The sequence below is a fragment of the Crocuta crocuta genome, unplaced genomic scaffold, assembly GCF_008692635.1.
Source record: "Crocuta crocuta isolate KB4526 unplaced genomic scaffold, BGI_CrCroc_1.0 scaffold35, whole genome shotgun sequence".
Lineage (NCBI taxonomy): Eukaryota > Metazoa > Chordata > Mammalia > Carnivora > Hyaenidae > Crocuta > Crocuta crocuta.
The window spans coordinates 7139269-7156608 of NW_027530625.1; the positions used below are offsets into that span (position 1 = coordinate 7139269).

Sequence of the window (17340 nt, forward strand, 5' to 3'; positions counted from 1 at the left end):
ACTCTCAACGGCACTGTGGGCACATCAGCCACCCTGTGTCAATGCTGTTCACATTTTGGTGCAGTTCCTTCTGTACTTTTTCCAGGTTTTACAAAATCGGGGTCATGCCGCAAATAACCGGTTGTAACACAAGCGCTTAATGCGTTATCGTGCGTTCCCAAGCCAAGAGTTGTTTTTTCTAAAAATATTTTGAATGGTGTTATGAATGTATTCTGTATTAAGGTTGGACCGCAAACTGACCTACCTTTCATTGATAGATACTTTGTACTTTCCTTTTCCGTGTTGTTTGTACTTTTCCTTTTCCCTGCTGTTATTTAAAAATCAGTATAAAGAGGGGCACCTGGGTGGCTCAGTTGGTTAAGCGTCCGACTTCGGCTCAGGTCACGATCTCACGGTTCGTGGGTTTGAGCCCCGCGTCAGGCTCTGTGCTGACAGCTCGGAGCCTGGAGCCTGTCTTCGGATCCTGTGTCTTCCTCTCTGTCTGCCCCATCCCCACTCGTGCTCTGTCTCGGTCTCAAAAATAAATAAAACAAGAAAAAATTTTAAATCAGTATATAGAGGGGTACCTGAGTGGCTCAGTCGGCCAAGTGTCCATCTTGACTTCGGCTTAGGTTCATGCTCTCTCTCTTTCTCTCTCAAAAAATATCATCTCTCAAAAAGTATCAGCATATAGAAATTCTGTATACTAAAAAATCAGTATATAGAGATAATTGGGTTGATCTCAGGATAATTCCTAGAGGTAAATCAAAGGTTCTATTTGTATTTCCAAGTTGCCCTCCTAAAGTGTATAGCAGTTCCTAAGGCAGCCACTAGCATTGCTCGAGAGTTCCGTTCATTGAAGCCTTACACTGACTTAGCCTCGAGAAAATGGACCTGCCAATTTGATGAGGAATTGGCATTTCTTTGATTATTAGCCAGGCCTCACCTGCTTCCCAAGTTTAATGGTAATTTAAATCTTCTGTGAATTGCTTACTCATGTTTTGGTCCATTTCTTCCCCCCCCANCGAGTTAGAGCCCTGCATCGGGCTCCGTGCTGACAGCTCAGAGTCTGGAGCCTGGTTCCGATTCTGTGTCTCCTTCTCTTTCTGCCCCTCCCCCACTCATGCTCTGTCTCTGTCTCTCTCTCTCTCTGTCTCTCTCTCTCCCTCTCTCTCTGTCTCTCTCAATAAATAAAACAGTTATATATATAACTGTTATATAGTTATATATATAGTTATATATATATAAAACCACAGTAGAAGCTCTTTTGACTCGCTTCCACTCAACCGACTTGCCGACTCCTTGGGTTGACCGTGATGCTCTACTTCCTGTAATGCCTGCCTCCCCAGTGCCCGGGACCCTCAGGCTGGGGCAGCTACCTCACCGCTGTCCATTGCCGCTTACTGCTCCAGCCACACCAGGAGCCCCTTATGTTTCTTTCCAGATCTCTTTATGTCAGATACACTTGTTGTTTTAATTACTTGATTAATAAACCCGTGAAATGCCGTTGTAAGAAGAGAGTTGTTTCTGTGAAATTCAGATGGATGCCTTAGACAGACTCAGGAAAGGCAGGTGATCTTACACGGTGCTGCCGACCAGGTGTGAGTGAGCCAGTTGGAAGACAGTTGATGGCACGTGGCTCCCATGTCCCCCCTGGGCCTGCAGCAAACTGAAGCCGGGAATAAGCTCTTGCACATGCCCACCTTGGAAAGGACAGGCCTTGTCCCTGCAGGGTCAAGGCCAGCAGACCAACATACATTCAGGTGGGGGTGGGAGAACATACGTGTTTATGGAAAAAAAATTTTTTATCCTAGTAACCAGCTTCTTTCGGTTAATTGATCACTCCTGGATTGCAGTGGTGCTGGGCATGCTTTTTTTTTTTTTAATGTTTTATTTATTTCTGAGAGAGAGAGGCAGCGTGAGCAGGGGAGGGTCAGAGAGAGAGGGAGACACGGAATCTGAAACAGGCTCCAGGCTCTGAGCTGTCAGCACAGAGCCCGAAGCAGGGCTTGAACCCACGAATCATGAGATCATGACCTGAGCCAAAGTTGGGTGCTCAACCGACTGAGCCCCCAGGCGCCCCTGGGCGTGCTTTTATTTTTTTTAATTTTAATTTTTTTAATATTTTTATTTATTTCTAGGAGAGAGAGAGAGGGAGACAGCGTGAGCAGGGGAGGGTCAGAGAGAGAGGGAGACACAGACTCTGAAATAGGCTCCAGGCTCTGAGCTGGCAGTCAGCACAGAGCCCGACGCGGGGCTCGAACCCACGAGCCGCGAGATCATGACCCAAGCGAAAGTCAGACGCTTAACCGACTAAACCACCCAGGCGCCCCTTGGGTGTGCTTTTAGAGCCCTGTGAATACTTGAGAGAGTGGGGGCCTGACCCGTCACCCAGGCCTTAACTCCCTTCTAGTAAACGGCTGTGTTACAGGACCCTCTTCCCTGAAATTATCTTTGCCCTCATGATTCATAAAATGAGATGAGCAAACATAGTAATGACATAATTTGGGATTTACTCTTCAGGCAAAAGAATTCCTGGAGGTTTACTTCAATCAGGAGTACAAAAAGCTAGCATCAAAAGACCCTAATTTTTTTTATGTTGTATCGGGTCATTCCAGCGAGGTGTTTGTTTGTTTTTATGTTTATTTTTGAGAGCGAGGGTGAGAGAGCATGAGCAGAGAGAGCAGAGAGAGGGAGACACAGAATCTGAAGCAGGCTGCAGGCTCCAGGCTGTCAGCACAGAGCCCAACGCAAGGCTCAAACCCACGAACTGAGAGATCATGACCTGAGCTGAAGTCGAATGTTGAACCAGCTGAACCACTGAGACACGTGCCCCCAGTGAGATAGTTTAAAGACCACTTTTGAAACTTCTCCAGTGGTGTTTCTGGAAGGTTAGCCTTGTCCCTTATATGTCTTGGATGCCTCCAGTGGTGTGTTTTTGTTTTTGTTTTGGGGAGTGAATACTGGCAGAGTCAGGCCCATTCCTGAAATGAGGGCTACTGACCAAGCAAGGATGTTGGGGGCGGGGTCCTCCAAATCTATAAAGAGGGAATTTCTTTTTATCGTTATTTTTAAGAATTGTATTTTTTAACTAACCTCCACACCAAACATGGGGCTTGAACTCACAACCCCAAGATTAAGAGTCGCACATTTCACTAATTAAGCCAGTCAGGTGCCCCTAAATAATTTTCTTGCCATTTGGGTTTGGCTTCCTATAGGAAAATCAGAATTTTCCCTTTTCCCTCCTTTTATAAAGGTTGATTTCTTATTATAGTTTCCTTAAATGAGTATTCAGATTTCAATCCATAATATCCTGTGACTATTAAGATCCACTTGGAGTAGATTTGCTGGCTTAAAAAAAATTCTCCTGCATATCACAGAGAAATTCTAGCGAATTTGAGCATAGTTCAAGAAAAAAAAGGAAACTTCAGGAAAAAATAATGAACTCTTTGATCCTATAGTGAACAATAGCTACACGTTTGTGTTTTTTTTTTTTTTAATTTTTTCATGTTTATTTTTGAGAGAGTCAGAGGATGAGCAGAGAAAGGGCAGAGAAAGAGGGAGACACAGAATCTGAAGCAGACTCCAGGCTCTGATCTGTCAGCACAGAGCCCGAGGTGGGGCTCGAATTCACAAGCTGTGAGATCGTGACCTGGGCCGAAGCTGGACGCTTAACCGACTGAGCCACCCAGGCGCCCCTGTTTTGTTAAGTTTTATTTATTTATTTATTTTGAGAATGAGAGAGACGCGGGGTGGAGGGGCAGAGAGAGAGAGGGTCCCAAGCAGGCTCTGCACTGTCAGCACAGAGCCTGACATGGGACCCGAACCCACAAACCGGGAGATCATGACCAGAGCTGAAAACAAGAGCTGGATGCTTAACCAACTGAGCCACCCAGGCGCCCTGGACTATTTCCCTTTTTTAACTGAGTTCATTTTGAATTAATGCGTGTAAAAAGCTGAAGCTATTTAGGAACAGTAATCACTTTGGGAGGAAAATGCTTGATGCTTTTCACAAGATTTGGGGAAGGAAGAATCCACATTTTTATTATACCACCTTTCGTATTCATACAAAACGCGTGTCGATGTTAAGAAATGAAATAAATTAGAAACGTATAGTGATGGAAACAGACTGTTTTTGCTTCTGAGACTAAAACGAATCCCCCCGCCCCCATTTCTTCCTTTCTTCTTTTCTCTTCCAGAAGCCCTTCAGAGGCCAGTAGCATCTGACTTTGAGCCCCAGGGTCTGAGCGAAGCAGCTCGTTGGAACTCCAAGGAAAACCTTCTCGCTGGTCCCAGTGAAAATGACCCCAACCTTTTTGTCGCGCTGTATGATTTTGTGGCCAGTGGGGACAATACCCTAAGCATCACTAAAGGTAAAAGGGTTGCAGGGTTGGTGGGGGCTGCAGGAGACAGAAATCAGGGGGAAACCATGGCTTGAAAGAGCAGTTTTACATTTTTTTTAATGTTTTATTTATTTCTGAAAGAGAGAGAGACAGCGCGAGCACGGGAGGGTCAGAGAGGGCGGGGGTCACAGACTGAAGCAGGCTCCAGGCTCTGAGCTGGCAGTCAGCACAGAGCCCGACGCGGGGCTCGAACCCATGAACTGTGAGATTGTGACTTGAGCCGAAGCCGGACGCTTAACTGACTGAGCCGCCCAGGCGCCCCGAAAGAGCAGCTTTAAAGTCGGGTGCAGGGAGGTCCAAAAAAAAAAAGCCCAGCATCGGTATAAGAGAGCCATTCTTCCTAAAGAAGAGCTCCCATACGAGAAGTCTTTAGAAAAACAGCATCCTCTGTTCCGTAGTGAAAGGGACGCACAGGCCACACACCGCAAAAAGTACTTTTTCCCCCAAGAAACTTCCTTCCGCTGGGATTGAACACCTGAGGACACATCAGGCATCTGTGGAAACCGAGGCTGTGGAATTCTCTGCAGACTCAGCGCACACAGGAGGCTTCACGTATCCATGCGCAGCCTCCTGGATACGCATAAACACAGATGCTGGTGCGGATTTGTTGAAGTGACGTAGACGGTTAGGAAGTTGGAGATCTTTCGTGATCCTATAGGCGTGAACAGGGCTGAGCACAAGCCAGCGTTTGAAGCCAGTGTCTGGTTTGGTCCCCTCCTCCTCTAGGTGAAAAGCTCCGGGTTTTAGGCTACAATCACAACGGGGAGTGGTGTGAAGCCCAGACCAAAAATGGCCAGGGCTGGGTGCCCAGCAACTACATCACGCCGGTCAACAGCCTGGAGAAGCACTCCTGGTACCACGGGCCCGTGTCCCGCAACGCCGCCGAGTACCTGCTGAGCAGCGGGATCAACGGCAGCTTCTTGGTGCGGGAGAGCGAGAGCAGCCCCGGCCAGAGGTCCATCTCGCTGCGATACGAGGGGAGGGTGTATCACTACCGGATCAACACTGCTTCCGATGGCAAGGTAGGGGCCCCAGAGCGGGGGTGCTGAGGGGCCGGGGGTAGGGAGGGGAGGGTGGTTTGTCCTTGGCCAGCAGGGCCCAGAGCTCCTGCCACTGGGGTTAAGAAGTCATCGCAGCAGAGCTTACCCAGGAAGATGCTGGCAGATGACCTCTCCAAGTAAACAGCAGGCATTGTTCCATTAGCCTCTGCAAGATGGTCCGTTGAGGACCGATCACGTGATGATACAAGTCCTCGGGCCTGTGTGTGTCCCCCCCACCCCCCACTGCCCATCCTGCGGGGTGGGGGGTTTGTCGTTAGCTGTTGCGTAAGATGGGGAATACCTGTTGGTGTTTGGACACACTTCTTAGAAGATATTAAGTCTCTCTCTCTTTTTTTTTTTTTTCCATTTTTTTATGTCTTTATGTTGAGAGAGACGGAGAGCGAGCAGGAGAGGGCAGAGAGGGAGGGAGACACAAAATCCAAAACAGGCTCCAGGCTCTGAGCTGTCAGCACAGAGCCCGACGCGGGGCTTGCACCCATGGACTGTGAGATCATGACCTGAGCCAAAGTCGGACGCCTAACCAACTGAGCCACCCAGGCGCCCCAGGTCTCTTCCTTTTTAAAAAATCTCTTGTCATAGTAATTTGTCTCCAGTGGGTGAAGTTGCAATCATTGATGGGTACTTTTAAGTTAAAAGGCCCCTTAATAGTACCTCCTCCAAATAAGTACATGACGTTCTTCCTATAGATAAAATCATGCTCGTGTGTCCATGTGCATATATGTACGCACACACACAGATTTTTTTTTTAATGTTTTTTATTTATTTCTAGGAGAGAGAGAGAGAGACAGCATAAGCAGGGGAGGGTCAGAGAGAGAGGGAGTCACAGACTGAAACAGGCTCCAGGCTCTGAGCTGGCAGCCAGCACAGAGCCCGACACGGGGCTCGAACCCACGAACCATGAGATCATGACCTAAGCGAAAGTCGGACGCTTAACCGACTAAGCCACCCAGGCGCCCCCCACACACACAGTTTTTAAACAAAAATGAGATCACATTATATCAAGAGATTTCCAAACCCAGATTGCAGTGTTTTTTTTTTTTAATTCTAATGTTTATTTTTGAGAGAGAGACAGCGTGCGAGCAGGGGAGGGGCAGACAGAGAGAGAGACACAGAATCCGAAGCAGGATCCAGGCCCTGAGCTGTCAGCACAGAGCCCGATGCGGAGGGTGGAACTCATGAACAGAGAGAGCATGACCTAAGCCGAAGTGGGACGCTTAACTAACTGAGCCACCCAGGAGCCCCTGGTTTTTGTTTTGTTTTAAGTTTATCTATTTTGAGGGAGACCGAGACCGCATGAGAGGGGCAGGGAGGGAGGGAGAGAGAATCCCAAGCAAGCTCCTCGCTGCCAGTGCAGAGCTCGATGCGGGGCTCGGTCCCATGAACCGTGAGATCGTGACCTGAGCCAAAACCAAGAGTTGGGCCCCTCCCAATTTCTAGTTTTACAGAAGAGTTGATACATATATGGTTTTATGATCTTTCTATGAATAATGCTTAAGAGTCCATGAAGGGAAGGGAGGGGTTGGTATTTTCCTGCTTCCTGCCATTGGCCGGTGCGTTTTTCAGTCTCCTCTCATTTAATCCTCACCTCAGGCCGAGGTTGCTGTAGCATTTTTGCATTAAGGAGATGGGGACTTAAGAGGGAGGAGATTTCTTGCCCAGGGACCACATAGTATGTGATCGATGGAACTAGGCTTGGGCTCTGCTGTATATGCCCTGCTACACTTTGCCAGTGTGGAGGGCAGAGATAGCAGATTATCAGGCTGGGTCTAGATGGGGAATGTGTTTTTTAAATGGTATGTAATGTGTGCACATGGTTTAAAAAAAAAAAAAGAACAGAATGAATTAGAGTGAGAAATAATTCTGTCTTCTAATTCCGTGTCCCTGCCCAGGGTCAACCCCCGTGACCAGTCTCTTTCCGAGCTCCCCAGTACATGTATATGTTTATATTTTTTAAGAAACACAAATGATGCAAACTCCACACGGGTCTGCATCTTGCTTTTCCCACCTGGTAATATTTTTTGAAGATTGCTTTAGTGTAGCGCATTTAGAGCTGCTTCGTGCGGATGGGCCATCATTTACGGAAGCAGACCCCGCGGGTTGATTTTTAGGTGGTTTCCAATCTTTGGCTGTCACAAATAACACTTATGAGGTGGCTTTCAAGCCTTTAAAATAAAATAACACTGGCACACTGTATGAAAACATTTACAGCACCAGCCAGTACTCAGACCGGTCATAGAAGGTTCTTGAGACCCTACTTACCCTCACCGTAGGTAACACACTCTTGATATTTTGTATTTCGTTCTGTTCTGTTCTGTGTTTTTTTTTTTAAAGTTCTGGCCAGAATCCCCTAAATTTATTTCATAGGCCGCCTAGTGGGTCCCAACCCGTGGTTTGAGCATCTGGCCCATCCTTTGTGTCGGGTGTGTGTGTGAGGTAGGTTGCTGGAAGTGCTTGAAGGCTCTGTGCCTTTGACATTGGTGGAGATGTTGTCCGAGTCCGTCCCGCAGAGGTGGGCCTTCTGGTGGACGTGCAGCCTCCGTGAGAAACGTAGGAGGCCGTGTCCCTCCCCCTCATCCGCAGTTTCCGTCACCGATCTTGTTACGTGTAATGTACACGCGTCAGGTTTTGAGGGATCCCGGCCCTTTACTGAATGTATCTTTCCCTACATTCTTGAAATAGACCAAATTTGCATATGCATTTGGGCCTGTTGATCCGCTGCGTGTTCTCTTCCCACACCAGACTTAAACTTGCTCCAGCTGTAGAATATGTTTCCGTGTGAGGTAGGGCTGCCCGCCCCCCCACCCCCCGTCCTCTTAGCATTTTTATGGCTGTCCTCACCCGTTCGTTTGTACTGCACGAATGCACGTGTTTCTCTCTTTCACGTTCTTCTCTGCTGTCTTTTCCCACACGTCTCAGAGGCTTCTGGCCGAAGTCCTTACTGCTGATACCTGGTGTTCTCTGCGATGGCAGAGGCTTGTATAGAAGTGTAGGGGCTTGCCTTTCTACAAGCATGTGGAGCTGGGTCCTTCCCTTCTGCAGGGTGTGTTGCAGGGCGGTGGGCCCCTTGAAACCTTGCCTCCAGACCGCAGGGGCTCCCCTTTAGTGAATTAGAAGACCAGGGCACCCCGCACGGGAGGGAGGGCATCTGCAGCTGCCAGCTTGCTTCCCATCTGTGCTGTTTATCCAGCAGCGATCGTTGAGGTGTGTGCTGAGCGGGACACGGGTTTCTCCTCCCTGGAGGTGTTTAATCAGGCATCCTAGGGACAGATGCGGGCCGGCGTGATCTAGTTTGACAACTCATTAGCCGGTGGTTGGCCCAAAATACCGTTCAGAAGGGAGAGAGCAAGGCCTGCATGTGGCTTACATGATTCACAGGATTTGAGAGGCGAAGGATGAGGACGCCAACCCCTCGGTCCAAAGGCCGACGTGTGCCAGGAGCTCCTTCCATTCCGGGTGGAGCTCGGGGAACTCATTCGATCAGGCAGCATCCGCCACTGGGCACCTCATGCAAGTGTCCTAGGCCTCCTGCCGTCCCCCCTCCCTCCCTCCCTCCCTGCAAAGACCATCCCTCCAGCCGTCTGAGCACCTGGAGACGGCTCAGCCCACGGGGTTATCGGGCCGGCCATCTGCAGAGGCGCCTCTCCGTGAGGCCTGCCCTCGAGGGGCCGTGTGGGGTGGGATCATGTTCCTGGAGTGAGCGAACAGCGTCAGAGGTAGCGGGGGAGGCATCGTGTGGCTCGGCCCAGAAAAAAAAGCTCACATAGCATTGCCTTGATGCAATCCTTTCTGGATTTCCGAGGGGAAAATTGAAGGTTGGTAGGAGGGACAGGCTGAGGTTGCAGAAGTTTCATTCCTCTTTTCAAAGAGCTCATCTTCACAAAACAACTGAGCATGGAAGACTCCCTCTCAGGCCCCAGAAGAGTTCTTTTCTGCCTCCGCCCTCCTGGCCCTGGCCTGCTGTCCTTTTCATGTTCCTGAGCTTCGACGGTGGCTGTGGCCGGCCGGTCGGGCCCGGGGCTCGGGAGCTTCGAGAGCGGGACTCTCCACGGGCCGTGCCAAACCGAGCCATCGCCGCTCAGGAGGCTCGACGATGTCGAGACCTCTACGTGCCCCGGGGTCTGAGTGTCGCTCTCCAAGTCCCCGGCCAGCGCTGTGGAGTTAAAGTCTGATTCCTCTCCACCCCCCGCTGCCTGAATCATTTTTAGCTCTTCTCGTCCTCTGTGTCTGCACTGTATTTGCTTCTGTGGGACGCCGCTGTCAGGCTCCACAGTTCCCCGTAGCCCTCGATAGAGTCTTCCCTTTTCTTCACAGAGGTTCCCAGGTGACAATTGATTTTCACTGTCTGCTGAACTGACAGGTTCAGGTTGACGGGAATGGAATTTGGGCTTAAGCTTTAGCAGAGGTGACAGGACAAGCCAACTACACAGCCTCCTGAGTTTTGAAGACCTTCTTCCCTCNAGGAGACTTGCAGTGTTACTAAGTACTGCTTAATTACTGAGTCCTGCCTTCCTGCTGGACGACGGAAGATCTCAGGGTCATGTCGCTTACCGGCCAGGCTGCCTGTGACCAGTACCTCCGGGGTGGGACTCCGGGCTCCGCGGCAGCTAAAGGGGGCGCAGGTCTACGTGCTGATAAGCCTGGCCGTCTGGCTGTCAGGAGGAAAGGCTGTTTCTGGGGAGTTTCAAGTGCTGCCTTGAGGGTCCTGCACGATCAAGGGGAGGCCCAGCCCCAGCAGAGCATGGGGACTGTTTTGTAATCTGGTGCATAGCAGAATGACACACGGTTCCTAAGCCTAATTCCACAGTCTTCTCTGACCGGGCCATGAATTCCTGATGCAGACCCCCCGGTTCACTAGCAAAATGCGCGAAACTCAGAACCAATCAGGACACCACCAGACTTGACCGTTAGGAGATGGTCGTGCCGTGAGCTGAACAGGGAGAATAGTTTTAATATTTAATAAGCGTCGGGATGTAAATTTTACACCGAAAGATGAACTAAGTCACAGAGTCTGTAAATTTACTTACTGAAAAGGATAAAGTGGGTCCGTGCAGCGAAACCTCCCATAGCTCCGAAATCTCTACCAGGAAGAGCCTGTGAGGGAATCAGAGGGAACCGAGAACGAATTCTGCACAGACAAGGGCTTGGGTGGGGGGGGGCTTTAGCATTCTGTGCAACGGAAGGAACTGGATCCTTGGGTCGGAGCGCGCTCCTTGCAAGCTGCGGGGAGAAGTAGGTAATGGGCCTTGCTCCCAGGTGACTCCCCCCCACCCCCTGCTGGGTGGGGAGGGCAGCAGGTGGGACGGGCTCTTCTGCCCCCTACTGTGCCAGTGCTGTCCTGGGGGGGGAGGGGTTGGATTCCAGGGAGCACTTCTTCCCGCTTGTCTACACTCCATGGCAGCCCCGAAAGAGGAAGGCTTGGGAAGCTTGGCACCTGCAGTGAGGTGATTGGACAACTGATGGGCATTTCCAGAGAGGGGCGGGATTAGGGGCTGTCCCCGCATCCCACTGGGTGCTGCGCAATGACGAGAGTACCCACCTCCTCCCAGCCCCTTCGTGCGCACCTTCTGGGCCCTGAGCACGACTCCTTCCACGTCCCTAGAGCTCAGGTTCTCCTGGGTGGGGCCTCCCCCTTACCCTGAAAGGTCCTGCCTTGGAGGGGCACCACCTTGCAGGAGGGACAAATTCCCCAGAGCTATAGGGTCTTTCTTGACAATTCTTGGGTTGCTCAAGAATTTTATTTCACTAGGATTGCACCCAAACGGTGGTAAATTACAGGGGCTCTGGGGGCTCAGTCAGGTAAGCGTCTGACTTCGGCTCAGGTCATGATCTCACAATTCATGGGTTCGAGCCCTGCGTCGGGCTCTGTGCTGACAGCTCGGAGTCTAGAGCTGCATCGGATTCTGTGTGTCCCTCTCTCTTGCCCCTCCCCCCCCACTTGCGCTCCGCTCTGTCTCTCCGTCTCTGTTAATTTCCTGTTAAATACAGAAAATTAAACTTGTAAATTACAAACCTCTAAGTCAGCATTGGCCATTGGCTTGGCTGAGTTCTAAAAATCTGTGTGTGTCATCCTCCGAGCAAGAAAGAATCCTGTTTACCCCCTTGAGCGTTGTAAATGGCATCGACTCGTGTGTTCGTTAACATTTTCTTCTTTGAAAATATTGTACAAGCTTATAGAAGGTGGTGGAGCCTCCTCCCGTAACCGACAGCCAACGCCTTGGGCTGCCGCGTTTCAGGCTTTTTCTTCCTTTTTCTGTTTCCGCCCTGCCCCCCACCCCCCTTTCCTTTTTTTAAGTAACTGAGACCCTGCAGCTACTGGTGACCCAACCTGTTCCTTTTCCCCCTTCCTGCCCCAGGCATCACCACTGTTTCAAGCCCATGTTCCCCCTCTCCCTGAAAAGAACAAAGAGAAAAAAAAAAAAACCATCACTGTCCCCATCCATCCGCTCCGTGCTGTCAGCCTGCTCTTTCTTCTCCTCCCTCCTCCGTGTGTTCAGACAAGAACCACACGTGGACGGGTCCACAGCGGATCTTAGAGGCTCGTGTGTGCTCGTGTGTGCAATCCCCTCTCTTTCCTTCCCCGCGGCGGAGGAGGCCGTGTGGCCTTTGTGCAGCCGTCCGGGCCCCCGATCCATTCCTAGAGCGAGCTGACAGGGCACCCACGGTGGCATCCAGCTGCGGTTTGCAAGCCTTGGCCTCTGATGGTCCTCAGTCCAGATTGAGGGAGTAAGAAAGAGAGATTTTTTTAAATTTTGTTTAGCGATTTCCATCTCTGGTCACCGTTTACTTCTGCATAATTATATAACTATAAATAATAATTATAGGCTGTAGGTAATAAGTATGATTATTTAAAAAAATTACTTTCTTGGGGCGCCTGGGTGGCCCAGTAGGTTAAGCGTCTGACTTTGGCTCTGGTCATGATCTCACGGTTCGTGGGTTCGAGCCCCACGTCGGGGTCTGTGCTGACAGCTTGGAGCCTGCAGCCTGCTTCAGATTCTGTCTTCCTGTCTCTCTGCCCCTCTCCCGCTCATGCTCTCTCAAAAATAAATAAACGTTAAAATTTTTTTTTAATTACTTTCTTTTTCAATCTGCAAATACTAAGTTCTCTTCATTAATATAATCAATAGTCCTTTATTGAGTGTCTACTATGTGCTCATTTCTTGTTCTTCACATTGGGGATCCGGGATAAAAAAAGACCACTTAAGGCTTTGCTCTCAAGAAGCTGACATTCTAGAAGGTGTTGACAGACAGGAAGCAATCCAGCAGATATGCAGGGACCCATCAGCTAGCAGTGAGTACAATGCAGAGAAGGAAGGAAGGTGGTTTGATGAGCATTGCTGGCTGCTGACCAGGTTCGGTGACACGGTGACAGTGATATTTACCCTGGGCTCAGAATGCTAAGGGAGGACCAGGCATGTGATGATTAATTGGAGGATTTCAGGCAGAGGGAGCAGCAGGTGCAAAGGCCCTGAGGCATTTGGTTGTATCTTTCTGCTTCGGCAAGTAAATTACAGGATGTGTAGAGCAACACAGTCTCAGTGGTGTTCAGGACACTCCCTTAGGCTCAGCAGAGCTGCCTCAGTGGCGTTGTCTGGGTTTGCGTGTGCCCCGTGGGCTGAAGGCTGTGCTGTCCTGTCTCCCCCAGCTCTACGTCTCCTCGGAGAGTCGCTTCAACACTTTAGCGGAGCTGGTTCACCATCACTCGACTGTGGCGGACGGGCTCATCACCACTCTCCATTACCCGGCCCCCAAGCGCAACAAGCCCACGGTCTACGGCGTGTCCCCCAACTACGACAAGTGGGAGATGGAGCGCACGGACATCACCATGAAGCACAAGCTGGGAGGAGGCCAGTACGGGGAGGTGTACGAGGGCGTCTGGAAGAAGTACAGCCTCACGGTGGCCGTGAAGACCTTGAAGGTAGGCTCGGCACGGCCGTGCGGTTCGTCATTGCTGGTGGGCAGTGCGGCGGCGGCGCTGGCCCCCGGGGGGCCTGCCCCCTGCTCTCAGGCCCGGGAAGGGCCCCCGCAGGCCCAGGTCGACCTCTTCTGCGGGCTCAGCCCCCGGCCCCGACGCCGGGCCTGCACGTGGGGTGAGCGCCCAGACGCGCTGTGGCTTCTGGTGTAAAAAGATTAGTCATTGGAGAAGTCTTGTCGTTCTGTGGCAAGAATCTTAAACCCGCGGGTTTCCGTTCTGTCTGTGTGGCATTTGAATCACTTCCTATTGAGAATCCGGAGAAGGAAGGGGGAGACACTGTGAGTTTTGAGAGAAGGGGATTTAATGAAACCGCACCGGACTCCCCCGTGGACGTCTGTTGGCAGATCTGAAAGGCAGGTGCCTTGGGTGTTCCTGGCAGGTTCCGGTTCGTGTCGTGTGAGTCCCGACTTGCGCAAATGGGAGTGTGCGGAGGTGCAGAGGGAACGTCGGTCAGGGCTTTTCATTCGGGTACCGGGTACCGCGCCATCCTTCTCCCGCCCTCTCCGCTGACGTGGGTGGGAGGGGGGTGTAGTTTCTGGGCGGGGTTTGAAGTTCTTTGACATCTTGAGGAGGCCAAGTAGCGGGTGTCATCCAGAGCCCTCTGCCTTTGGAAGATGATCTGAGCTTTTCTCTGTGGCCAGAGCGTCCCCTAGTGTCGGCCTGTGCTATTTGCACCTGCTGTTAATGAACTGATTACCCCGACAGCTTGCAGCGAGGCTGAGAGGAGGCCCTGCTGTAGCCGTTAGACGTTAGACGAGGAAAAGAACAGAAGCCTCCTCTGGGCTGGGGGAAGGGGACCCAGGCGTGCACGCGCTTCTCTGGAGTCCGTCAGGCGCGCGCTTGGAGCCCCGTGCAGCCAGGCCACTTGCCTTTCAGGGCCTCTGTCCCTTACCAGCTGCCTGTGCTCAGAGGCTCAGCACAGAGGACATTACGGCTGCTGTGAAGTGATGGATCAGAGAAGGAGTCCCATTCTACGGTTCTAGGAAACGAGGGTGGCTCCTGGCGCTCGTATGGAATGTGGCCCCTTAGTTCAGTCATCGGGGCAGGACTGATGCTTGTGTGTTGGGGGCAGGGGGTTAGTAGCGTGGTCTGGGGTCCCTTGAGGAAACTTTCCAGGCGCGATTTTTTTAACAACTTCATACGCGTTTGTGGAGTCCCTCACATCTGCGTGCCAGACCCCGTGCTTAGGCCTGGGGTTGTGAGAACAGAGTTGTGGCCCTCGGGCCAGCCAGGTAGGTGGAGCAGCGGAGTGAGGAGGAGACCCCAGCAACCAGGGGAGCTGCCGTGTGGTGTGACCGTCTGATCGGAGGCAGGGGCGAGGCGCCCTCGCACCGCCCAGGGATGCAGGGGGACCGGTGAGCTCCACGCGGCGGGGAGAAGGCGTGAGGTGGGTGGGCACCAGTACAGCGGAGCGGAGCCCACGGTAAGTTACAGAGGCCAAGGAGCCGGGACGTCCTGGCGGCAGTGGGGCGCGCTGAAGGGCAGGATGCGTGGGAATGAGCTGATGGGGTTTGCGGCTCACCAAGGCAACTATGCCGGCAAGCCCCTGAGAAACCCAGGCAGCCGCTGCGACACTCCCCCCCCCCCGCCCCAGACCCAGCGAGTCCAGGGAGAGGCGTGCTCTTGTGCTCAGTGTCCCGATTTGGCCCAGGACTCAAGACCGGGCCGGCCCCCAGGACTCGACCAGCTCGAGAAACGGTTGAAGGCCCAGGCATTTACCCACAACATGCTTGCCAGTATTTGCAGAAGTGAAACAAAGAGGAACAAGAGCACAGAATCGCACCCGCCCCCACCCCCCCAAGGCTTGTTTGAAAATTTTAGAAAGAGGAGCGCGCACGCAGCTGGAAGTGTAGCCGAGGCCATGGCCTTGCTTCCCGAGCTGCTGCTGACACGGATCCCCTTGGAGTCCTCTGGCAGTGGTGGCTTCTTGAACCAGTGAATCTGACTCATCTGGAAGTCAGGTGCCTTCTAGAATCTACTTTTCTAATGAGCTACTGCTAAACTTTTCATTATACTTGTAATGGTTTTCCCCAAGAGCCTCATTAAGTTACAGCCTCACAGTTGGTAAAAAAATAAAAATAAATAAAAAGTACAGAATCTAGTTGCATGGATTTCTGGGAGTCGTCACCCCAGGTGATAGCTAATTAGGGGAAAGGGAAGGCATCACTTTCTAGAGATGTGTGCCAACCCAAAATACAGTACCGAGCAACCGCTAAATAAATGATCCCTTCTTCCGCACCTCTGCACAAGGCACATCTCTACCGTAAGGTTCTTGCGCATCCAGTAGGATCCATAGCACTACTTGGGGCATTTCTCTCCACTGGAGAGATCGGGAACCTTAAGTGGGTTCTAAATGACAGTAATGGCTACTGTTTATTGAGCTCTTACTTCGTGCCTGCAGTCTGAGTGCTCTGTTCCGCGTATAGCGTCTCACAAGCACCTTGTGAGGGAAGGGCCCACCTATCACTGCCGTTTCTGGCCTGAGGGAAGTCCAGGGCAGGCGGCCAGATAACTGGCCCGGGGTTACCCAGTGGGGAGCTGCGGACCCAGGGCTCCGGCCCAGACATCCTGCCCCAAAGCCCAGCTCCATTCATCTTTCCCTGTCACTCTAGGTCTTCCTCCTCACACGCCTTGAAAAATACGCAAACCACAGCCATGCGTCCTGGACACCCCCTCTTTCCCCATCCCCCTCTCCCCCCTCCCCCGTTCACTTCCCCTACGGCAGCTGGACCCCCCTTCCTCTTCAGGAGCCCCAGAAAGCCCTTGTAGCTCTTTGTCCCAGACCCCAGCTGGGCACCTGAGTCTCAGTCTGCTCTCCACCACCCTCTTCCCGGGTCCCCTCCTGCCTTTTCTGTGTCTCTGGCTCCTCAGAGGGCAGAGGCAGATCCTCTTGAAGCAGCGGGCCCTGCTTTAACCCGGACTCTGTATTGACCCACCAGGCAGCGCTGGGTCCTGTACCTTCAGGGCCTGAGATCAGAAGAGAACGGGAACGAGGAGGGCACTAAGCTGACCCCTATGGGTGGGAAACGGAAATTACAGCAAAGGCCACCGACCTGAGAACTGCTAGTTTGAGTTGTGACGTTCATTACTCAGCAGGTCCTGGGCTTAACCTTTCCTGTGTGTGATCAGTGCTCGAGGTGGGATGTGCCTAAGACAGCCAACTGTCGAGTACAGGGAAGTCCCACATTTCAGATGAACTGTGTTCCGGAAGTTTGTTTACAAGTCCATTTTGTTTTTTTCTGTGAGACAATTCTGTAAGTCCTAGAATTTCGGAAAGACGGCTATCCATCTAGTATGGCATTAGGATTGGCTCCTAAGCTCCTGACAAACGTACCATTAAAATAATGGAAAATAACAGCGTTGAAAAATGTTCAGGCTTAATTCTTTACGTATTTTGGTAATGTATGCACACAGTATCCTCGACCCTGGATTTTTGTGCCCTTCCAGAACGAGTCCACGTGTGGGGTCTCTTCTGACCGTGCGGCGGCCTGCTGTGCACGCGGCTCTGGACCTGCTGGTGTCCCCTCCCTGTGTCTTGTCACTTGTCCCTCATCAGCTCTACGTACAGGGTCTTGCTTTCACATGGATGTATCTCAGTGTCTAGCAGCCTTCAGTGGGCATCTGTGTCCTTTCCACCACTTGCCGTTACGGACCGTGCCCCAGGCACTCTCCCAGTTGGACGGATGGGGACTGTCCCAATACCAGTTTGCGCTCAGCCAGCCGCGTGGAGAGCAGTCCCCGTTCCCCCTGCTCTGGCCAACACGGTCTGTTTGGGTTTGGGTTTGTTTGTTGTGTTTTCCCCCCAGGCAGTTGGTTCCGCTAGAGAAGCTGCAGGAATGAGCAGGGAAGGGCGGGCTCCAGGCTGGCACGGGACGGTCCCGCGCTCTGGCTGTCTGACTTCTGGTGGGGGGGGGGGGGGGGGGGG

General features: G+C 51.9%; 1 protein-coding gene across 1 annotated transcript in view; it reads left to right on the top strand.

The window, feature by feature from the left end:
- The window catches only part of ABL1 (ABL proto-oncogene 1, non-receptor tyrosine kinase), a 136108-nt gene that overhangs the window by 99855 nt on the left and 18913 nt on the right, over positions 1-17340 (top strand). Inside the window, 3 exon segments of the mRNA XM_077768398.1 lie at positions 4179-4352; positions 5109-5404; positions 13086-13358. Of these exon segments, the coding sequence (XP_077624524.1) occupies positions 4179-4352; positions 5109-5404; positions 13086-13358 (743 nt within the window).